The 24,322-nt window shown below is 46.8% G+C and overlaps 1 protein-coding gene across 3 annotated transcripts; it reads left to right on the forward strand.

The window, feature by feature from the left end:
• TSGA13 (testis specific 13) lies at window positions 1-23,261 on the forward strand. Of its 3 annotated transcripts, none has more exons than XM_025183211.3 (6): window positions 1-96; window positions 6,143-6,202; window positions 8,094-8,300; window positions 11,155-11,270; window positions 14,065-14,177; window positions 22,385-23,260. In XM_025183211.3, the coding sequence occupies exons 2-6, from the start codon at window positions 6,149-6,151 to the stop codon at window positions 22,579-22,581; spliced, it is 687 nt and encodes a 228-aa protein (XP_025038996.3). In that variant the 5' UTR covers window positions 1-96; window positions 6,143-6,148; the 3' UTR covers window positions 22,582-23,260. The 3 variants fall into 3 exon arrangements, with proteins under 3 accessions (XP_025038996.3, XP_075781308.2, XP_089634134.1); XM_075925193.2 differs by lacking the exon at window positions 1-96 and adding an exon at window positions 1,921-2,075 and having other exon boundaries at window positions 22,385-23,261; XM_089778008.1 differs by lacking the exon at window positions 1-96 and adding an exon at window positions 2,913-3,098 and having other exon boundaries at window positions 22,385-23,261.
• Window positions 23,262-24,322: the final 1,061 nt, after the last annotated feature.

The raw sequence follows: 24,322 nt of genomic DNA on the forward strand, positions 1-24,322 counted from the left end.
TGTTCAGACCCCAACGGTCCAGCTGTGTCTTTTTAAAGGGGCCACACCTGAGAGGCACCCTGGCCCAAGGCCCACGCACAGCTGTTTGGATGGCAGGTGAGAAGGAACACTCTACCTATTGCTAGAGAGAGGGGTGCGGCCCCGTCTACCGTGGCAACTGCGAATTACATGAACCCCCAGGAGCTGGATTCGCCCTGAGGGAAAGCAAGGGGTGTTGCTGCTGTCCTCCCTCCTGGTTTGGCTTTTGTTTGGGTCTTGCCGGTGGATGCTGCAGAAGCAATGCCCCAAGCTTGCATGTTCCTTGTCCTCCCCCTAGTCTGTGTCATCACTTTCTGGTTGTCGCTAGCCTATTATTTATGAGGCTGTTGCAGCTTCTTTCCACCAGGGACTCTTCCTGCCCATCCCCACTGGCAGAATCCAGCCCACCTACACACACTTGAAACTGACCAAGGCCTGGCTGGTTGGTTTGAACAAGGCCAAAGGCTGTTAGAGGAGCTGTATCCCCTTGGACCACCCATTATGAGAACCTGAAGTGGCTAAAATCTGTTTGGTTTTGCCATTGCACAGTGTGATGGAGGCTTTGCAGTAGACCAGGGGTGGGCCAGATATGGCCCACAGGCCAGATCCAGCCTATCAAGGAATGACTTTGCTCGTTCCTCCCCCCGCCCCCCGGATCTCAATTGGCCTGGGGCTGCAGGTGTGGCAGGGTGGGCCACGAGCCAGACCAAATGGCTTTTTTTTTTAAACCATTTGGTCTGGCCTGTGGCCCACCCTGCCACGCCTGCACCCCCAGGCCAATTGAGATGCGGGGGTGAGGAACGAGCAAAGTCATTCACTGTTCAAAGCAGCTGGCAGCTCCCTCCCTCGGTCAGGGGCGTACGGTGCCTCGAGGGAGCCATCTGCCATTGTGAACAGCAAATGGCTTTGCACACTCCCCTGCCCCCAGCCCCCGATTGGCCTGGGGATGCGGGGAGCACATGAAGTCTCCTTCCACCAACAGAGACCTGTGGCACCTAGAGGGAACCGCCAGCTGTTCAAAATGGCGGACGGCTCCCTCTAGGCATCGCACACCTCTGGCAGGGCTGGTGGGGGGAGAGACTTTGTGCGCTCCCCCACCCTTCGCTCCCAATTGGCCTGGGGGTGGGGCAAGTGTGCAAAGTCTCCTCCCCCCACCGGCAGCATGTGGCATCTAGAGGGACCCACATCTTCTGCCCGAAGCTGCTCCCCTTCTGCCTGAGGCCTTGCCTTTTCGGGGGGAAGGGAAGCAGGACATGGAACCAGCCCATGACCACTACCACAAAAATGATTGCCCACCCCTGCACTAGATGGTACATGCAAAAGGGCCAGTCCCCCCGGTCCTTACTCAAGCACTTCAGTGGGTACTTTCTGAGTAGCCACTGGCTTCTGCGGTCACTCTGCTGAAGCTCAGCTGTATGCCACCTGGAGGAGAGACTATGTACTCTGAGGGAAGGAGGAAGGAAAAGAAGAGGGTGGATAGGTGTGAGAAACAACCGGCTTACAAGTCAGGTGTCTCCTCCCTTACAGCAGTGTAAAACAGTGTGTATCCTTGTGTATCTTCCTCACTCCACACCACCGGAGTATCTGAGCACCTCACAGTCTTGAACACATTTACGTGAGGCCACCTGAGAGGTAAAGCCGCCTTACTCTCCCCATTTTACAGATGGGAAACGGAAGCACAGAGTCACACAGGAAATTGGTGGGAAGCGGGACTTGTAATACAAGTCTCCCAAGTCCTAAATGAGTACTCTAATCTCTGTGGTGATTTACTGATGAAGGAAGTAGGATTTAGGGCCAATCCATGTCCTACTGTGTATCTGCAGGTTCGTGTTTTCCAACCAATCCTACCATCAGGGCTTTACCCATTCTAACTAATTATAACACTTCATTTTGCAGATGGAAAGACTGTGGTAGAAAGGAGTGAGGAGACTACTCAAAATCACACCCAAAACCTCTAGCCATGCTGAAATAAGAATTCAAGAGTTCTTGCTTCTAATCACTAGCAGATATTATCTCACCACTGACATCAAGGTCCTAAGAAAAGATGGCACAGAGAGGTTGTAATCCCTGACTTAGAAATGTCACATTAGGATAACCAGTGTTCTAAGTAACCCGCTGGGCAGCCAATCTGCATCAGGGTTAGCCATAAACGTTCTCAAAATGGACAAGCCACCAATAAGATCTTCCTATTTTCCTGGGACTATAGCATCGCCTGGGTGTCCTCATAAACATTATGTGCATGTTTGTTGGTTTTCTCAACGACAAGCATGGTACGGTTAGAACTTTTTAATATATGGAGAATTGTTGCATTGTGGGAAGTTTAATAACGTCCAGGTGGACCGGACAGCTCAAGGGATTTGTGATGAGTTATAAAATCGCCCATTTACACCAATTGATCCATTTAAGCCAATGAAAGTTCATAATTGACTTCAGGGGGCATAGAATCTAGTTTATAGATCATGAGTTTGCATCCAGCATAGGACTGAAAATTATTGCCATTTAATGGCCTGGGTAAAAGTTTAAAATGCCTTAAGTGGTTTAGCGACGAGGAGTCCTGTGGCACCTTATAGACTAACTGAAGTGTAGGAGCATAAGCTTTCAGGGGCAAAGACCCACTTCGTCAGATGCATCGCCTGACATGCATCTGACGAAGTGGGTCTTTGCCCACGAAAGCTTATGCTCCTACACTTCAGTTAGTCTATAAGGGTGCCACAGGACTCCTCGTCGCTTTTGCAGATTCAGACTAACACGGCTACCCCTCGGATACTTAAGTGGTTTAGGCTCTTAAATACTATTGGCTTTCTGTGTTTCTGTGGCTCATTTTACCTTGGCAAACCAACTATAAACTGCATCAATTGCACTGACTTTCAATGGCACTAAGGCTCCTAAACCACTGAGACACTTTTGAAAATGTTAACTCATCTGTAAAATGAGATAAGTGATTCTTAGATGTTTGTTTCATTGCATCCCAAAGTGACTTACAGTTGGATAGTTTCCTGCCCTGAAGCTCTTTAAGTATAATCAGTCAAAAAAGGCAAAGGATGGGAGAGGAGATGGAAATACACACGCAAATGATTGAGGTGAATTGGGCACAACTCTCGTTAGGTTTACAATTTTTCTTCTTCCTTCAGTACAATCTGCTTCCAGTTTCTACATACTGGGATTAATTCATTCATCTACCACTGCGCACCTTCTATAGGTGGAGTAAAACATTACAACTATTGAAAAGTGCACACCAGTTGTGGTATATATTTTGTAACCTATTATTGTACTTAGATTTACATTGCTGGCCTTTTCGCAAAAGCATGTAGCTTAATGCTGATGTCCTAGCCAAATTCTGGGTTGTTACCTTTAGCCTTCCAAAATTCCCACTGTGTTCTTCTACACTTAGGCTACGTCTAGACTGGCATGATTTTCAGCAAATGCTTTTAGCGAAAAAGTTTTTCCGTTAAAAGCATTTGCGGAAAAGAGCGTCTAGATTGGCACGGACGCTTTTCCACAAAAGCGGAAAAGCGTCCGTGCCAATCTAGACGCAGTTTTGCACAAGAAAGCCCCGATCGCCATTTTCGCGATTGGGGCTTTTTTGCGCAAAACAATACCGTGTTGTCTACACTGGCCCTCTTGCGCAAAAGCATTTGCGCAAGAGGGCTTTTGCCCGAACAGGAGCAGCATAGCATTTCCGCAAGAACACTGACAATCTTGCATGAGATCATCAGTGTTCTTGCGGAAATTCAAGCGGCCAGTGTAGACACCTGGCAAGTTTTTCCGCAAAAGCGCCTGCTTTTGCGGAAAAACTTGCCAGTCTAGACGCAGCCTCTCTGTCCAAAACTGTGGTGTGCTGTTAAACACCTACCATCTTACACTAAAGAGATGGCCATACTTCCATGCTGAGTGAAATAATTGTGGAAGATACAGATTGTGCAGTGCTTTGAAATAGGGATGTTAAATTTCAATTAATTAACTAATCGAATAGTCGATGGGATTTCTATCAACTGTTCGATTAGTAATAAGGGCCTCCATGTTCCACCTTTGAAATGTATAAGAGCCCCAGCAGGGAGTCCCCCTGACCCCAGGCTCCACATAAGAACTTCTGCTTTGAAATATACAAGAACCCCAGCAGGGGCTCTTGCGCATTTCAAAGTTGGAACACTGCTGCACCCCTGCCCCTCCCACGGAGCTGGAACTGGGGGAAAACGGATTTTAAGCCGACTCCCTCCAGCACCTCCTCCCCTCCCCTCTCCCCCCTTGCTGCCTCTTTGTGATAGAGGTAGCAAGGTGGGGGAAGCAACTAGTAGACTAGTGTGTTGACTATCCGATAAGCTTTTGCTTATTGGATAGTCGACTACTGTAGTCAATTAGTTGCTTACATCCCTACTTTGAAATCCTTTGAGTTGCAAGGTGCTATATCAATGTAAGATGATCGTATAATAGACAGCTGCATGAAATACAAAGAAACAAAGATTCATTTTCATATAAATATTTTTGTAAAAAAAGTAATGGGGAAAATATTAACTGCAGACAGAACGTTTGATCACCAAGTTTCCATTTCGAAATAGTTATAAAGGGTTAATAAATCATCAATGGACATTTTAAAGGTTAGTACCAACGTGAGCATTTGATAGTTTTATATATATCAGTCGGAGGAGTCATAAGATGTCAATAAAGTTAAAAGGTAGAATGTAGAAAACTGTAATTCGACCCATCGGTGTATGGAACAGAGACTTGGACAGCCACAAAAGCAGTAAGTATGCTCTCCTCCATGGTAATGAAGAAGTTGAAATTGTCAAATGATAGGAAACAAAATGAGGTTTGTTAGGGGTCTAGTGCAGGTTGCTCCAGTTGAAGGCAAGTTGATGGAAGATAGTCTATGTTGGTATGGTCATATCCACCAGAGACCCGACAGCTATACCAACTGGATAATTCTTCCAACAATTGTGGATGGATGACAACCAAGGGTGGAGACCAATGACTTAGTACTTGGACCACATATAAGTGGACCTCAGAGAGACCAGTTTGGATGATAGCTTGCCGTACAATTATATATAACTTTTGTTAAAAGTCTATAAAAGTTGCCAACACCAAATAGGGAAGTGGCAAGAAGAAAAAGGAATAAAGGTGGATATAAGTAACACATTGACCTGTTGGTCTTTATCAATTTATAACAATTGATTAATCACTTATTTAAACATCTAATTATTTATTAATCATATACAACCTATTTATAAATGGAACCGTAATATAGAGTGTAGCCAAAGGTTTTCTTAAATAGAAGAAACATTTATTTACCATTGGCAGCAATTTAGGTGGACATGTTTACATTGCTAGCCTGGCCTACTGAATGCTGTAGCCACAGAGGCTAGTGTAGCTTATTGGTCTGTGTGTGTAACAGAACTCCTTCTGTGTCTCCATTTATCGGGAGATCAAGGCTGTGGAGGCTGGTCTCTCAGGGTTTGATTTAGCAGGTCTAGTAAGGACCCACTAAATCAACCACCTCCACTGACTTCGGTGCTTCACTGAGTCACGAGGAGTAAGGGAAGTCGAAAAGAGAGTTTCTCACATTGGCCTTCCACAGTGGGGATGCTACAGAAATTCAACTTAAGTTACGTCAACTCCAGCTACACTATTCACATAGCTGGAGTTGTGTATCGGAGGCCAACTTTCTCCCCTAGTGTAAACCTGGTTTAGTCATTGCAACTAGTAGGTACAAAGTGTTGATTCTATGGCCACGTCTACCTTAGACCCAGCAGCTTGATTTCAGGTACATAAGCCGAGTTAGGTGGTGTCCCCACAATGCTCCCATTGGCTTCCCTTGCCTCTGGCAAGAGCAGGAGTACTGGATGCCGGCAGGGGCACCCTCTGAGTTTGATTTAGCAAGTCTCAACTAGACTCGCTAAATCGAACTCTGGAAGATTGATCGCGGCAGCGGTGATCTTCCACGGAGTGAAAACGTGCTAAAACTCAAGCAGTAGCAGCTCATATGTTCTGTGGTGGAAGCCCCTAGTTCAATCCAGTCTCTGTTGGCTAAGATGGAAGCTATCCAAGTAGCCCCTACTTGCTTTCTGGGAAGAGGGTTTTTGCGGTCCAGATAATAAATGACATTATTTAATTTCATATTTTGATTTAGAAAAACATGAGCAAGTTTTCACTACAATTTGAGAAGCAGTACTGCTACCATCCGGAACTGGTAAGTGAATCACTTTGTAGCAAACACTACTTTCTCCTGGAACATTAAAATCCAACCCGCTACGAGTCGACTGAGAGTCTTGTTCTCCCTTGGCAAGAATTGTATGATGAACATCATCATCACCGTTGGGACTAAGTGGCCTCTTTGTGGGCATCTTTAGCATAAGCGCCAAGGATTAAATTTTCATGAGGGCTTATTTCACTGTTACTTCAAAGGCTTCCCTCTAGTTGTAAAGTAGGGTTCGGGTACTGTCACTGGCCATGGTATTCCCCTTCTGTGGATATAAGACATCAATCTCCAGGGCTATCAATCAAATGCAATTCACCAGTACTAAATGCAGTCAACAAGGTAGGAGATACCTGATATCCAAGATGGCAGACAGGCCACACACCATCGCACTGAAGCTGATGTTACTTTATAGTCCATAAATCAGGGGAGGGCCTGAGGTTTCTGGGATCTGTTCTCTGTGGCTCAGGGCTCCCCCTTCCCCAGCACTGGGGAGCCCGTGTTGGTAATCCAGCCCCCTCGCCATCCCTTAGGGCTAGAGTTCACAAAACCTACCAGTTTGGGCTTCCTTAGGCTTTGGTGTGTGAAGGGAACGTGGGAAGGGGAGTGTCTAGTGTCTTTTTTTTTTTTTTTTTTTTTTTGCTTCTCGCTTGTGTGACTGATTTTTTGTGGCTCAGTGGTCCATGACCCAAAAAAGGTTCCCCACCCCTGTCATAGAAGAAGTCGAAAAAGATAAAGATGTCCTAAAAGGTATGCCTGGTACTTGGCATGCAATGGACACTCCTGGAGGAGAGTAGTTTCATGTATCTCTTCATGCTATGCCAATAGATGAGGGGACCCTGGCCGAACTCAGTTCCTGGGCCAGAGATGGAAAGCATCTTGTAGCTTCTTGCAGCAAATACAGCTGTGTATGTCAATCACGATATAATCACAGCTACCTGACACTAACTTTGCCTCGTGTATACTATTCAATGCCGTGGTCTGCTCTCCTAATCCAGAATCTAAGTGAGATGTGTCCCCCTCCGTAGATAAGACAATTACTGATCTCAGCTGAGAGAAGCTCTTCCTTAGCTTTCAGGTGGCCTGTGCTGTAGTATAAACTCCTAAGACTGGAAGGTTTTAGAGTCCAGTCCCTTGCACTCAAGGCAGAATGAAGTATCTAGACCTCCCTGACAGGTGTTTGTCTAACCTGCTCTTAAAAAACTCAAATTACGGAGTTTCCACAACCTACTTTGGCAATTTGTTCCAACGCCTGACAATCGTACTGAAATTCTGAGATTAAACCCTGCTGATCCCTCCCCGCCCCCTCATTGATGTGAAGATTCTTGTGTGTCAATACACTCACAAGGTTAGGGTGACCAGTAGCGTTCCTTATAAGTTGTATGCTTGTGCGGCCACTCAGGAGAAATTCAAATGCCACCCAACTGATTAGCAGAGCACCCACAGCTAGGTTTTATGTTTCTATTGGTGGTGCACATTTGTACCTGCTTTCGTGTGCATAAAATTATTCCACACAGGAATTGAAAAATCTGCACACAGGTGGAAAAGATTAGAGGAAGTGCTGGTGTAAAAAATCAGGATAGGTGGGAAAATAATAGGCACCTATATAAGACAAAGCCCCAAATCAGGATTGTCCCTATGAAATTGGGACATCTAGTGACCCTACCATAAGGATACAGCTGTGGCTTTCTCTAATGTGTGATGTTTGTATGTATTGCTATGCATTCATTCTGTCCAGAAGCAGGCAGTGGAGAGCAGCCACCGTAGCCCAATACACAAGATTTTCTGAAATACAGTTTTCATTGCTTTTTAACAGCAAGTATGTCCTGGCATGAATATGGAGGTGGCTCTTCTAATCCAGATGCCCCACTTTGCCCCCGTATAGGAGAAGTACTTTGTGCCGCTGACTGATGCTAAATTTCAAGACTACCTCGATGGCCGCAAAGAAGACATCACACTTATGTGCAGATCTTCAGAGTTCAATCAAGACAAGACAGCACTGATCGTGACCAATAATCCCCTTCCAGACCTAAATTCCAATCACAGAAAGGACACCCCCATGAAGTTCTTCTGCAAAGAGCAGTTAGGAAGGGTAAAAAGTTTCACTGCTAATTTTTATACTGGGAAAAGGACCATGACCCTTGTCATGCTGAGACAGAGGTCACAGCTTTGAATGATGGGGCAGCAATACTATCCAATAATTAGTGCAGAGGATAGGTAGGCAGGGTTCTTGGGATCTACTCCTACTGGTACCACTAATTCCCGATGTGACTTTAGGCAAGTCACTTTATCTAACGTGCCTCATTTTCTCCATCTGTAAAATAGAGATAATATTGATATGTAGCTAAACAGATATTTAGGTACTTGGTTGGCTCCCATCACCATAATATCTGAGTGCTTCCTAAAAGTTAAGAAGCGGTAACACAATACTGTCCATAACTCTTTCTTTCCAGTCTCCATTTCTCGAAGTAAAAATGGTGTGTGTGTGTGTGTGTATGTGTGTGTGTGCATTTGTACTAATTGTGGGAAAGCTAACTTGAACAGATACATTTTGGATTAAGTTCTGAACATTCGGCGAGGAGTTCTGTGGCACCTTATAGACTAACTGAAGTGTTGGAGCATAAGCTTCCGTGGGCAAAGACCCACTTCGTCAGACGCATGCATCTGACAAAGTGGGTCTTTGCCCACGAAAGCTTATGCTCCAACACTTCAGTTAGTTTATAAGGTGCCACAGGACTCCTCGCCGCTTTTGCAGATTCAGACTAACACGGCAACCCCTCTGATACTTGGTTCTGAACATTGTGAAGTAAGTTATTCTATACGGATTGTATTTACTATACAGAAAGATCTCAACTATGATATGAATAATAACGCTGAGGGGATACAGATTTCAAGCACTTTTACACTGTATCTATGCTTGTTCTTGTTTACTGTTCATGTATACTGGCATTTTTTACTGGGTTTTTGGTCATGTAGATGTCCTGCCTATTTATTTGCGTACAGCAGGGGTTCTTAACCAGTGAGGTGTGCCTCCCCAGGGAAGGTGTTAAGGGGATACAGGGTAGGTGTGAGGTGCCTCCCAGAAAATTTATTGCAGGGAAGCCTTCGCTGGCCTGAGGGAAGGCGGCTGTGGGAGGCCCGGGCCAGGTCTCAGCCTTGTCAGCCAGGAGCTCTGGGCAGGCCTCTGTCTCCCTCAGAGGCTGGGCCCTGACTGAGTTCCCTGGCAGAGTTCTTATAGTCCTAGCCACGCCCCTTAGCTTCCTGTCAGGTGAGGGGGTGGGGCTAGGCTGTGCACAAAATGGCTCTCAGGGGGTGTGTGAACATGAAATTCACTTTCAGGGGAGGTGTGAAGTTAAAAAGGTTAAGAACCCCTGGCATACACTCTTCTATAATCGCCGCTTCATTTAAATTTACATGGCTGCTGCGCTGAGCCGACAAACAGCTGATCAGCTGTTTGTCGGCTCAGCGCGATAGTCTGGACGCGCGGGTGGCGACATCAAAGGTATTTGTCGACCACCCAGGTATACCTCATCCCAGGAGGCATACCTGGGTGGTCGACAAATACCTTTGATGTCGACACCCGCACGTCCAGACTATCGCGCTGAGCCAACAAACAGCTGATCAGCTGTTTGTCGGCTCAGCGCGGCAGCCATGTAAATTTAAATGAAGTGGTGATTATTTAAATCGCCGCTTCATTTTCCTATGTCTGGTAGCCTAATCTACATGCCTCTGGCGACAGAGGCATGTAGTCTAGATGTACCCTTAGAAACATGCAACAGGTGTTTCCCAGAGGCTCAGAAACCAGAAGACAGATTAAAGAAAACTCAACATTTATTTATTTTTAAAGGTAATGATTTTAACTCGATCGCAACATTTTTGGCCGCCTGACTCATCATTGTGGAGATTATCGTTAGCAATACACAACCTTTGTCTGCAGAACAATTTAGCCTCTTTCGCTTTCCACCTTTGAGCATTCGGGGCATTTGCTTTTAATTTCTCTGAGAAGCTCCTGCATAACCACACCCTCTCTTCCCAGGGACATGACCTTCTTAAGTTCTCCTTGCTGGCTTGCAAGGCATTTGCCTCTCTTCTTACTGACCAAAATGGACTCCCCTTGCAACCTACATTTAGAGCAGTGGTCTCCAACCTTTTTAAGCACGAGATCACTTTTTGTTTTTAAGGGCAATCCAAGATCTACCACATATATAAATATCTTTGCCCCACTTCCTTCCTACTCCTTCTCCAAGGCCCTGCCCCTGCTCGCTCCATCCTCCCTCTCTTGCCCATCCTCACTCACTTTCATCAGGTTGGGGCAGAGGGTTGGGGTGTAGGCTCTGGTCTTGAATTAAGGGATCTGGAGTGTGAGAGGGGCTCTGAGCTGCTCTTGGGACAGGCAGTTGGATGTAGGAGGGAGTTCTAGGTGCAGGTTCTGGGAAGGTGTTTGGATGCAGGGGTGCTCAGATAAGGGCCTGGAGTGTAGGAGGGGGGGCATGAATGGGGTAGGAGTTGGGGATATGGGCTCCATCTGGGCACTGCTGGTGGCTCCTGGGTAGTGGTGCAGTGGGGCTAAGGCAGGCTCACCTGAACCACTCCCTAAAGCAACCAGCAAACTCCATCCCTGATCCTGTTGTGCCCTCTCTCTGCTCTGTGGAAAAAGGATACAGAATGGCAGAGGGGGCACCCTGACATCAGCACCCCTCTTTTCCCTCCCCTGCCCTGCACAGAAAGCAGGAGACTGCCAGGGGGAGGGGCAGCTCCAAGGCAAAGAGCAGGAGACGTGCAGCAGTGGGGGTAAGGGCAGCTGAAGTGTAGGCATTTGATAGCCTCTTGGCCAAACCAGTCAGGATCACCTGTCAGAGGCTCCAAGATCGACCAGTAGATCCCGATCGACTGGTTGGTGACCACTGATTTAGACAGATCTGGTTTCTTTTCCATTTCTCCCAAAGGGAATCAAAGCCAGGAGTCAACTTCATTTACCCCTGCTGAAGACACAGCCGAGCCAGCTGCCTGGACCTGACACATGTTTTGCTGAGGGAAAGGTTGGGAAATCACTGCTGTTCAGGTGACGTCAAAGCCCCATTTCTTTGCTCGCTGGCCCTTTTCAGTCCAGTTCCACGGTCTCATATTTTGGGGATGCAATCCAGACCAATGACAGATTATGTCAACACCAGCTTCATGTCCCCAGGTCAAGGGGGGCCAGGGACCATTTCTAGGGGCGTGGGGGAGGCTTCGTGAGCCACACTTTAAGGGGGGTAAGAGCCGCAGGTTGGCCACCCCTGCCCTAGTGCTTTAAAAAGCTCTGCTGCTTTAGCTCGCTAGTCTGGATACTCCCATCAGCGTATGAGCATGTGCCAAGTGGCTCATTAATTCTGACTCTGCTTATTATACTATAGCCAGACTCTGGTCTCTGCCAACTATTAGCCAAGTGACCTCAACACCCACTCACCCCCAGTCCTGAATTTCCCCAAATGGTCTGCCCTGAAGTATCCAGACCTCTCCTCAGCCACTCAGAGAAATTATAAGGTTTGGTTGTTCCTTTAAGCTATGTCTATACTGGGAAGGTTTGGCGACAAATGTGCTGTCGGCATGCAGAAGTCTCCAAAAGTGAAAGCCCGTCAAACCAGGTTTTCTGCCTCCCATTGTTGACATTTCATGGCCACGTTGCTAGCTCCCTGTTGACAGATAGAGCTCAGCAATGTGGGTAAACATCCCATCGTGTTGGGGGAAGGCAGGACTGCGCTGTGAGTTCTCTATGCAGAAGAATGTCAAAGCAGCACAGCAGTCTCTCCAGCCCTGCCCCTGCAGCAGCAGCCTGCCTGCCGCTGAGTTCCTCATGCAGGGCAGAACAGGAAGGAGCATTCCAGTGATTATGAATTGCTCTTTGTTCTCCAAATGGAGCAGCTCACTAAGATGTCAGGTAGTCTGTGGAGCTTTGAAAGGGGAAAGGTACATGCCTGCAGGGCAGCAGAGATCACAAAACACTGAGCACAGCCACTGAGGGACAGGCATTGTGAGGTACTGGCAGAAGCTAGTTCTATCAACAAAACAAACACTGGCTCTTTTTCGACAATAAAGGGAAAAAGACAAAAGTCTCTCACAAGGGTGGAAGTTTTTTGTCACCAAAAATGGGTGTTTTTCCAAACAAAAGTCACAGTAGAAGTGTAGTGTAAACACTCTCACTGTTTTGTTGACAAAAGGCAGGTTTTGGTGACAAAACATGCTAGTGTAGACAAGGCCTTAGAGAGACTGTACCTACACATTAACCAGAGTTAACAATTACATAATTTCAAGCACAGCACTGAGTGAGTTTAGATTAAAATAAAACAAATTTATTAGTGACAGGACATAGATTGAGTGATGCCAAATAAAAGAATTAAAAAGAGAAAAACTGCATCTAATAGTCTAAAACAGTGGTGGGCAACCTGTGGTCCATGGGCTGCATGCGGCCCACCAGGATTCTTTGTACGGCATTTTGTTTACATGGTCGCTAGATTCTGCTGGTTTACATATGCATAGGTTTCTTTTCCTGCTGGTATTACTAAAGTGACATGCACAAAAAGCAAGGGTATATGAAAGGTATGTGAAGGGTGCAACATTGATTGTGAGAGCCGTGTGCTCACTCTGCATCCACTCAAAGCACTGCTGCCGTTCAATTTGCTCACAAGTATTTTCTGTGTCCCAGTCACCTCCCAAATTCTAACGCAGTGAGCAAAACTACTGTATCCTGGAAGACTTTCTTGGTTACAGAAATCTTGGCCCCCACTGAACTGAAGTAAGGCCACTCATGAGGTCCACGGACTACCCGAAGCTGCCCATTGCTGGTCTAAAACAATCTAACAAGGCACTGTCTTTGTGTTAAATGGTTTTGCTTGTCAATTACTTTTGGTCCACCATGACTAACTGTCCTTCAGTCAGGACTTTCCACAGAAGCATGAGGTGCCAATTTCCCTTGTCTTAGACAAAAGAAAATTTAGGGTTCACTGCACCGCTCTTTATAGGTCAATAAACCTCAGAAAACCATTTCTCTTAATGTTCAGAAGACTCTGCTTCAAGAAGCAGGAAAGCTTCTTGGAGGTGGGGTCTTCATTCCCCAGTGATAACTGAATCATAACATCTTCCCCTTGTTAGCGTGATGGTTTTGTTTATCTTTTATGTAAATGTGCCTTCACTGCATCTGCCTGATGACCAGCCTAGTCAGACAAGCAAATACACAGTTCTTTACGATCTAGACTTGCTGACATCTCAACCATCTTGTGAGCTTTGATGGTTCTGCTTACTGCCTATTTAAATTGCAACTTTGTTGTTCCTGGGCATGTGGCTTCATTTGTATTCAAGACCTGTGTAGTCCTGTTTCAGCTTTGTTGAAATACACACTTTTATATCACAACATCCATAACTCTACGTGTAGCATAGTCACACATATCCCCAGTGATACTATTGACCAGTGTGGTACTAGTTTTCAAGTGATACATCCCCAGGCACAGACTGTACAAATATCATCGCAGTCGTGTGAGGGGTGTAGTAAGATGAGGGCCTAAAACATACGCCCATGTATCACAAGCCTGATGTGAGGCCTGGCCAACAATGGTCAAGACTATGCTAATATAAAGCAAAGCTAAGCTGTGAGCAGGAGGGTAATAGGCCCGGGTGTAGAACAATTATTGGTACTAGCTAAAACAATATCTGGCACTGGGCATAGGTTGAAAGCACGTTCCAGAAAGATGGTAACAATACCTTGTTAAAAAGGACCTTGGTACCCCACTGATAACAGGGACATCCTGACCAGGTTCAGGAGAGATCTTCAAGCTTAAATTGGAGCCTCTCTGCTGAGTAAGCTTTTCCGTTTCAAACGGCAGATTTTCCACAGACAACGATTTCAAGACTGAAGGGCAGTTTTCCAAAAGCTATGCTGAAAAGCGACTGCTAAGACGATACCCCCACCTCCACTTTCAAACTTTCCCTAGACTAGGTAAGAAGCTACCGTTTCCTAAAAGGTGAGAGTAGAGTCGATGTGCGGGGAGAGGGTCCCATGGGACCATGTGCCTCCCCACGGTTGCTGGTTGGCTTGTATTGGGCATGCTCACAAGGACTGAGCATGCTCAGTAACATCTGCTGTCCTCACTCTCTCCCTCCTCCTCTATTGGCATGTTTGGGTTATCTCTGGGTAGAAGAAGAGGAAAATGCAATAGATTCCCCCACTACCCAACCCTCCTGTTAAAAACCATTACTGCAGGGTGAGGCACTTGGCTTCCACAGAAACCCAACCAGAGTTGAGTAGCTTTGTACAGCATTTGTTCTGGGGGTTTACATTTTCCAGAGGAGCAATTTATGGAGTTGTTATATCTAAGAGCTGCTCTTGTTTTGGATTTGTCCATTATCATGAGACAAACGGCCTTTGTGTTCTCTCAGGCCCCTAAATAGTTCCTCAGCTATTTAAAAAGTCAACTGAAAATGCCAGCACCCGTACCAAAGCTTGTGTATATGCCAACCCACTAATAAACACATTACACAGGCTCATTTCTCCTTCCACGCCTTAAATATGCAGTGTTTGATAAGCCACATCTCACTTAGGCCATGCAAGTAGGAGTCCAGCATCTCACAACAGGACATCAGCAATCTATTTGCAAATATATGCAATTCCCCCTGAAAATACCACTTCCCTCCCAAATTAGCTGCCACTCCTCCAACCTTCAAACAGTGCAACTCCTCAAGGGCTTTCTTTCTTACCCCATATCAAATTACTGTCAAAGTGTTGTGGGGTTTGATTTATCTTAGATACAAGGGAAACCAGAGAGACTTAGCCACTTTCTTATTTATTGCAAGCTTTAAGCAGTTAATATAGTTATTTATATTTTACAAGCCTTAAAAACATTTACTATACAATTTAAACCTTAAATACTATAAATTCTAAAGCAATTAATACAGCACAAAGTAATGCAAAAGCAATTAATAGAAGATTTACTATACTGCAATAATAAGCTGCCTGGACACTGATTAATGGATCTCCAAGTCACTATGTTGTTTCAGGGCAATTCCGTAAGCCAAATACACAGGGAAGGGTTGGAACGTAACTTCATTTACAAGTTTAATTCTTATCAGATTGGCTCGCACACTACCTTCCACATCCTAATAACATAATCAACCAACCTAACAATGGAGGCACTAATAGTTCTTATCAGCCTCTTGTAACTAGAATAATCTATTCACTGTCTTTTTCCCCACTTTTTTTTCCCTTCCTCCTTCCCCCACCCCTTCCCTTATTTATTATTGGATCTGGACTTTTAATACTCCAGTCATCTGAAGAAGTGGGCTGTGCCCATGAAAGCTCATGATCCCATCCACATGTTTTGTTAGTTTTTAAGGTGCTACTATCATAGAATCATAGAACCATAGAGCTAGAAGAGACCTCAGAAGGTCATCAAGTCCAGCCCCCTGCCCAAGGCAGGACCAATCCCAACTAAATCAACCCAGCCAGGGCTTTGTCAAGCCGAGACTTAAACACCTCTAGGGATGGAGACTCCACTACTTCCCTAGGGAACCCATTCCAGTGCTTCACCACCCTCCTAGGGAAATAGTTTTTCCTAATATCCAGCCTGGACCTCTCCCACCACAACTTGAGACCATTGCTCCTTGTTCTGCCATCTGTCACTACTGAGAACAGCCTCTCTCCATCCTCTTTGGAACCTCCCTTCAGGAAGTTGAAGGCTGCTATCAAATCCCCCCTCACTCTTTGCTTCTGCAGACTAAACAGACCCAACTCCCTCAGCCTCTCCTCATAGGTCATAAGCTCCAGCCCCCTAATCATTTTGGTTGCCCCCCGCTGGACCCTCTCCAATGTGTCCACATCCTTTTTGTAGTGGGGGGCCCAGAACTGGACACAATACTCCAGATGTGGCCTCACCAGAGCTGAATAAAGGGGAATAATGACATCTCTGGATCTGCTGGCAATGCTCCTCCTAATGCAACCTAATATGCCATTAGCCTTCTTGGCTACAAGGGCACACTGTTGACTCATACCCAGCTTCTCATCCACTGTAACCCCCAGGTCCTTTTCTGCAGAACTACTACTTAGCTTGTCGGTCCCCAGCCTGTACCAATGCTTGGGATTCTTCCGTCCCAAGTGCAGGACTCTGCACTTGTCCTTGTTGAACCTTATCAGATTTCTTGTGGCCCAATCCTCCAATTTGTCTAAGTCACTCTGGACCCTATTCACTGTTTTTTAAACTTAGTTCCCTTACACTTCACCCGTATGCTACCTACAGTGCCAGACAGGAGGTTGTGGTCCCTTTAATCCCCACCTGTCGGGATGCCATGCAATGGGGTTGCCCATATGAAGGGTCTATTTACTTCTAGTTACAATAAGAAGGGCCTCTCGGTCAATCCTGTTCCATCCCTCCCATCGATTCTTCTTGCTAAGTCCACTTTATAGCAAAGCGAGACTCGGTCATTCTAGAAATATTTACCAGTTGATTAAATGTTGTGTAAGATACCTACAATTCCCAATGCCCTATTTGGGGTACATCCTGCTACTCAGGTTGTTGCAAAAACTACATGCGTAGTTAACAGTTTTATGGTTGCATCTGTAATTTTTGCTTAGCAGAAATAGAATTACCAGTACAAGGTTGATTGTCGTGTGTTCTCGACGTGATCTCGCTGTACCACACTTAATCTGCATTGTTATGCAAAACATTCCTGCCTCCCAAGCCTTGCCTGCGTGTTTATGTGCACCAGACTTGACACAGGCCTGGGTTTTGCTTGTTAGAGATCCACACTGTGGTCAAAGCAAACATCACCGTTTATTGTCACGGCAGGGCTGTCCTGACTCCCCTACACCAAGTCAACTGATTGGGAAGTTTTGGCCCTGTGGCCTCCCTTGGCAAATAACTATGTCTCTTGTCTTTTTCCCACCCCTGATTCTTCTTGCTCATCTTGGCCTCTGAGGATAGGACAAGAAGCAACAGGCTTAAACTGCAGCAAGGGAGGTTTAGGTTGGACACTAGGAAAAAGTTCCTAACTGTCAGGCTGGTGAAACACTGGAATAAATTGCCCAGGGAGGTTGTGGAATCTCCATCTCTGGAGATATTTAAGAGCAGGTTAGATAAATTTCTATCAGGGATGGTCTAGACAGTATTAGGTCCTGCCATGGGAGCAGGGGACTGGACTTGATGACCTCTCAAGGTCCCTTCCAGTCCTAGTATTCTATGATTCTATGATTCTCCTCCCCTCAAATCCCACACCCCTTTTCTCAAAGCACCCCCAAGCTCAGATCTCAAACGGAAATTCCTCAGAAACCCAACTCATGCACCTAATTACCAGAACTCTTGCTAGGAAAGGCCCCAAAGCCCACAATTTCCCCACCAACTGACATACTGTCTAGGAGAAACACCAGCAGGGTTCTCCTCCTGACAACCCACCTTTTGAAGACTGCTTCCATCAGGAATCCCTCTGCTGACTAGTGGGTTTTCTGGGATGATCAACTGAATGGATTTCCCCTCTCCCATGGCCCAGGAGGACTCTCCCTTGAGTAGTAGCTAGTGTTTGGAAAGGAGACTTACTAACAGGGTCCCATGTTCTAGAGCAGTGTTTCTCATTGACTGGTCTCTTGCTAGTCCCAGAGGGTATGTCTACACTACAAAGTTAGTTCGAACTAACGGACGTTAGTTCGAACTAACTTTAATAGGTGCTACACTAGCGCTCCGCTAGTTCGAATTTGAATCGAACTAGCGGAGCACTTAGTTCGAACTAGGTAAACCTCATTTTACGAGGACTAACGCCTAGTTCGAACTAGCTAGTTCGAACTAAGGGCTGTGTAGCCCTTTAGTTCGAACTAGTGGGAGGCTAGCCCTCCCCAGCTTTCCCTGGTGGCCACTCTGGCCAACACCAGGGAAACTCTATGCCCCCCTCCCGGCCCCGGACCCCTTAAAGGGGCACGGGCTGGCTACGGTGCCCGTGCCAGGTGCAAGCCTGCCAGCACCCAGCTAGCAGACCCTGCACCTGGCACGGCACAGAGCCACCCACCCGATGCCCCCCAGCCCACCCCCTCTTGCCGGGACCAGGCTGGCGGCTCCCGGGAGCTTGCCCTGGACCGCAAGAGGCGGGCACCTTCCTGGGCTAGTGCGGACATCGTGGACCTCGTCCACGATCTCCGCACTAGGCACAGGAAAGTGGCCGTCTAGGGCAGGAGAGCTGCCAGCCTGGCCACCCAGGACCAGGTGTGCATGAAAATCAAGGGGGTCCACTGAGACCCCCGACCCTGAGCCCTGAGCTTACAATGGCCGTACTGGGTCAGACCAAAGGTCCATCTAGCCCAGTAGCCTGTCTGCCAACAGCGGCCAACCCTAGGGACCCTGGAGGGGATGGACCGAAGACAATGACCAAGCCATTTGTCTCGTGCCATCCCTCTCCAGCCTTCCACAAACTTTGGGCAGGGACACCACTCCTACCCTCTGGCTAATAGGACTCCATGGACCCAACCTCCATCACTTTATCTCACTTCCCTTTAAACTCTGTTCTAGTTCTAGCCTTCACAGCCTCCTGCAGCAAGGAGTTCCACAGGTATACTATTTGCTTTGTGAAGAAGAACAACTTTCTCTTACTAGTTTGAAGCCTGCTACCCATTCCTTTCCTTTGGTGTCCTCTAGTCCTTCTTTATGGGAACTCAGGAAGAACTTTTCTGAATGCACCCTCTCCACCCAACCCCTGCTTTTAGAGACCTCTATCCTGTCCCCCCTCCGTCTCCTCTTTTCTAAGCTGAACAGTCCCACTCTCTGTAGCCTTTCTTCATCTGGGACCTGTTCCCAACCCCTGATCATGTTAGTTGCCCTCCCCTCTCCCAGCCTTTCTCTTCCCCTCTCCCACCTCCTTTTCCCAGTCTCCCCCAGTTTTTTTTCAATAAAGACAGAGTCAATGTTGGAAGAAACGTTATCTTTATTTTGTACATCAATAAGAAGGGGGGCTAAGGAAGGGTAAGTGGAAGGAGGTGAGGGAGGAATGGGGTACGAGCCCCCGATGGGGAGGACTGGGCTGGCTCTGCGGGCTTCTGGGGGTGGAAGCTCTCCTGCAGCCCCCCAATTACTCCCTCTCCCCAGATGGCAGCCTGCGGCAAGTGCAGCCGGGCTGATGGCCAAGTGGTGTGATGTGCCCAGTGTGGGCACTCAGGGCACTCCAAGCCAGAACTTCTTTGCAAGCGGGGCACCCCTTAGAACTGTGTGTCCGGGGTGGGGGTCGGGACCTTTAAGCGCAGCCCTCGGCTAGCCTGAGACAGCATCTCCATGCTCTAAGTCCTCCTTTTATGCCCTGCCGGCACTGCTTCCGGCCAGCCCTGTTCAGAGTCCACTCAATGTGGACTTGCTAGTTCGAACTAGCAAAACGCTAGTTCGAACTAGTTTTTAGTTCTAGATGCGTTAGTTCGAACTAGCTTAGTTCGAATTAACTAAATCGAACTAAGTTAGTTCGAACTAGCGCTGTAGTGTAGACGTACCCAGAGATCCCTCTGACACAGTTTAGGGGGACAGCAAACCAGTCACTGGTGTCAGCAAGGTTGAGAAACACTGCCCTAGAGCACTTTGTGTCCTATTCCATCAGAGCAGGAGGGAGTACCCGGAAGTTCTTTGGGATTCTTCCCCAGCCTGAGAAGAGGACAATCACTAAAGGACTATGTTACTCAAAGGGCACATCTAGATTGCCCATGGCTTTCGAAAGAAGGTATGCAAATTTGGCATGAATTTGCATATCTTCTTCCGATTCCGTTTTCGGAAGAGTTTTTTCGAAAGAAAAAAAAAGCAGACTAGATGCCATTCTTTTGGGAAAAAAACTCCTTTTTTGAAAGAACCCTGTACACTTCATTTTTTTAGGAAGAAGGGTTCTTTCAAAAAAAGGGTTTTTTTCCAAAAGAACCGGGTCTAGACTGCTTTAAAAAATACTCTTCCGAAAACGAGATCCAAAGATATGCAAATTCATGCCAAATTTGCATATCTTCTTTCAAAAGCTGCAGGCTGTCTAGACGTGCCCAAAGAGAGGAGATAGAAGGGCAGTTTATAAAAAGACACTTGGAGTAGGAAGACTTCTGAAGAGATACATACATGGGACATTTTGTGCACAAATAGGGAAGGGGATGGACTGACCAAGGTCAAAGGGGGTGAGCTATGGTGAAAAGAAATGTGTCCCAGAACCAAGACATGCACTGGAACCCTCAACCGCCCAACCCCCTCTCCCCCCCCCCCCCCAAAGAATACTCTGGAGTGGGAGGAAACTGAGGCAGGGTCAGGTTTATCATTTTGTAAAGATCTCTCTGTTTCTCTTGTTATTCAAGAGCAATACAGTTTTGGAATGCCATGCAAAACATATGTGTGGGTATTAAGTATTGACTCTATCCCAAGATAACATAACCCAGAGGGCTCACAGCTTGGCGTGGAGTTTACAAGAGGGGGCCAGAATCATAGAATACTAGAACTGGAAGGGACCTCGAGAGGTCATCGAGTCCAGCCCCCCGCCCTCACGGCAGGACCCAGCACCCTCTAGACCATCCCTGATAGACATTTATCTAACCTGCTCTTAAATATCTCCAGGGATGGAGATTCCACAACCTCTTTAGACAACTTATTCCAGTGTTTAACCACTCTGACAGTTAGGAACTTTTCCCTAATGTCCAACCTAAACCTCCCTTGCTGCAGTTTAAGCCCATTGTTTCGTGTCCTATCCTCAGAGGCTAAGGAGAACAATTTTTCTCCCTCCTCCTTGTGACACCCTTTTAGATACCTGGAAACTGCTATCATGTCCCCTCCCAGTCTTCTCTTTTCCAAACTAAACAAGCCCAATTCCTTCAGTCTTCCTTCATAGGTCCTGATCTCTAGATCTTTAATCATTCTTGTTGCTCTTTTCTGGTCCTTCTCCAATTTCTCCACATCTTTCTTGAAATGTGGTGCCCAGAACTGGACACAATACTCCAAGGCTGTGTCTAGACTGCATCCCTTTTCCGTAAAAGGGATGCAAATTAGACATATCGCAATAGCAAATGAAGCGGGGATTTAAATCCCCCCTGCTTCATTAGCATAAAAATGGCTGCCGCGTTTTTCCAGCTTGGAGCTTTGCCGGAAAAAGGCGCCAGTCTAGACGTGGATCTTTCGGAAAATAAAGCCTTTTCTGAAAGATCCCTTATCCCTCATTTTACATGTCTGGTATTCCCCGATTTTTTTTACCGAACAAAGAGCGCAAATACCGGACTGTCCAGTAAAATACCGGACACCTGGCAACCCTAGTAGCTATTGCGCTGGAGAGAGGGGGCTTGCAGGAAGGGAAGGAACCATCTCCACACTCACTAACAGCTGGAGGGGGAGCTGGTGTAGTGGAGCAAGACGGGGCCAGGTTACTCTGCTTCCGACCACCTCTAGTGAGTGTAGTGGTAGGTCTAGCCCCTATTGCTAGCTCCAGACCCCCTGCAAATCCCTTGAGCTGCATCGCTTGGGGAAAGGGTGGAACAGGGGCAGGGAGAGGTGGGGGCAGAGCAGCATTATTTAGCAGGCTCCTAAAGAGAGAGGAAGGATGATTAGTGGTTAAAGTACTAGCCTGAGAAATGGGAGACCTGAGTTCAGGTTCTGGGCAAGTAACTTTGTTGCTCTGTGCCTCAGCTCCCCTAGGCCGTGTGGATAAATACACTGAAGAGTGAGAGACAGTCACATTCTTTTAATGAGGGTCTGAGAAAGGTGGAATGGTAGAAAAGGCCCTTTGGTGCTCATTGGTGGCATGGGAACACGGCCAAAGAGGAGCAGTATGCTGCTTCCGTGCTAATTCTCTGTTCACCCTGCCTTGCCAAGTTCAGCTCACCCACTCTGCATTTGTTTATATTCCCAGAGAAAAGAACCGTTTGGTTCCCACCATCTTCCCCAGCCAGCACAGTAGAGCGTGGGAAGTAGAATTTGAATTGCGGGGAGGGGGGAGGTTTAGAATTTTGCGGGGCTAGTAGCAATGTATGTGCCCAACCAAAGCATGATGGTATATTTAAGCAACTCTAGCTAGACTGTGTGCAACACACTCTTGACGCCACATGTAATCTATTCCCTCTGAGGTTGATTGGAGGGGTGGAGGAGTGGCATATACTCTGACCAATTCGGAGAAGTGGGGAACCACCTTCTTCCCTGTGCTCTGTCTCCCTCTGAAACATGCTGTGCTTTGTTGCAGAGCCGAAGGCCGGGCAACCCCTTCCAAGGAAGGGAAGCAAGCCCTCAAGAGAAATAAGCTGCAGATGGGAACCATTAACTCTCTCCTCCTTATTTGAAGCAAAGCCCGTTGTCAACGTGCCAGGGCAACACAGCTTCAAGCATGGGAAAGTCTCGCAATGGGTAGTGAGCAGCTCTTTTGTAGACAGTTACAAATAAAGCCTCACCCTGAGTCACTGCCACTTGGATGAATGCAGCCATCAGAAAGCAGAACTCTCTAGCGTCCGGAAAGCTCAGCTGGCTGGTGAAAGCCACCTTTTAACAGAGCTTGCATGGTTTGGAGTTTACGACGGAGAATGAGCCTGCAATAAAAGTGGTTAAGGGTTGTGACAAAGTATTAGTCATTGGGCTATGAAAAGTCCCTTCCCAGCTCCATCGTTAGTGTTAACAGCAGCAGTCAGCTGTTCAAATGATACTGAATTCTTCCGCCACGTGAATGCCCAGAACTAGCAGGGCTCCTGGTACCATTTTGCATTTTTTATAAGAAAGAGAATCTACTCGCAGAGCACTTTTCCTGTTCCAGTTTCACCTAATAGGTCTAGTCCTCCAAGACTTGGTGGGCATAGGCACTGTCGGGGACTCGAACCCGGACGGCCTCTGTTCGTTGTCTGACCGCAAAGAGACAGGCAACACCAGCAAGATCCAATCACAAGCTCTTTATTGAATGGTGCACACAACAATAGAGAGCGGCCCGTCTCCAAAGAGAACCAGCCCCGATTTCATTTACAGGTAGGCTTATATAGACAGTTCCGTCGCGTCATAGACTATTCGCCCAAGCAACCAACCCCCCTTTATCAGTTAGAAACCTCCAATACCCATGCACACCTGGCCAACTATACATCATGGCCTTAAGCAATTCAGAATGCATCAGCAATTTCTTATCAGCCCAAAAGACAGGTACCGGGGCAACAAGGAGACAGTTTGTTATGGCCAAAGGAGAACATAAACAGGGAGTTTGGAACAAACGGGGAGAGCAGAAACAGGGAGTCTCCTTATCAGTTCTCAAAACAAACTGTTCCTCATCACAGCAGGTACAAAAATGCAGCTTCTTGCTTATCTCATTTTGCCAACTTGAGCAAGCTATCTCCAGTTCTGCCCAGGGACTACCCAGAAACCTTTGTTACATTTGCTTTAGCATAACTGCCCTAGGCCTATTTTTCTAGGGCCTAACAGCACCAAGTTAGAAGCCCCACCACCCAGAGCAGAGCTTTGGTTCCTTCTGGAGCAACAGAGCTCGGGCTTTGGCTCCCTCTCCCCAGGGTGGGAGGACTCAAGCTTTGCTCCCGACCCCCTCTTCCTGAGGTTGTGGAGTCCTCCGCCCCTCCCCCAAAACCCAAACACAGTATGAAAATACTTTATTTGGTTCAAGAATTGTGAACGCCTGGCAAACTGCAAAGCGATACAAGGCTAAAGAGGTCTTCATGCTAACTTTAGTCAACACACAGAAGACTTACTCTAGACGAGAGCCATTTGTTCTTTGCTAAGTAACAGTCCTTATCTGCCTTTTTTGACTATCCAGCCTTTAAAAACTATTTGTTTTTCCCATTGCAGTCCAGCTCACCTTTCCCCTTGATATTTGTTACCCACTGCCTCTTCTTGTTCCCCGTTCCATTTTTTCCTGCTTCCACACACACACACACACACACACCCCTTCTCCATTTATTTTGGTCCTGGACATCCAACACTTTGGTCATTTGAAGAAGTGGGCTGCACCCACGAAAGCTCATGATACCATCTACATGTTTTGTTAGTCTTTAAAGTGCTACCAGACCATTTGTTGTTTTTTTAAGTATCTAGAAGAGAGGTCTGACAAGCTGTTAGCGTCTTAAATGACTGATATGAAGAACATGACATTAGGAAAGTGAGACGGGTCATTGGGTAAACAGATAAGAGGCCAAAA

The sequence above is a fragment of the Pelodiscus sinensis genome, chromosome 1, assembly GCF_052426305.1.
Source record: "Pelodiscus sinensis isolate ZL-2025 chromosome 1, ASM5242630v1, whole genome shotgun sequence".
Taxonomy (NCBI): Eukaryota; Metazoa; Chordata; order Testudines; family Trionychidae; genus Pelodiscus; species Pelodiscus sinensis.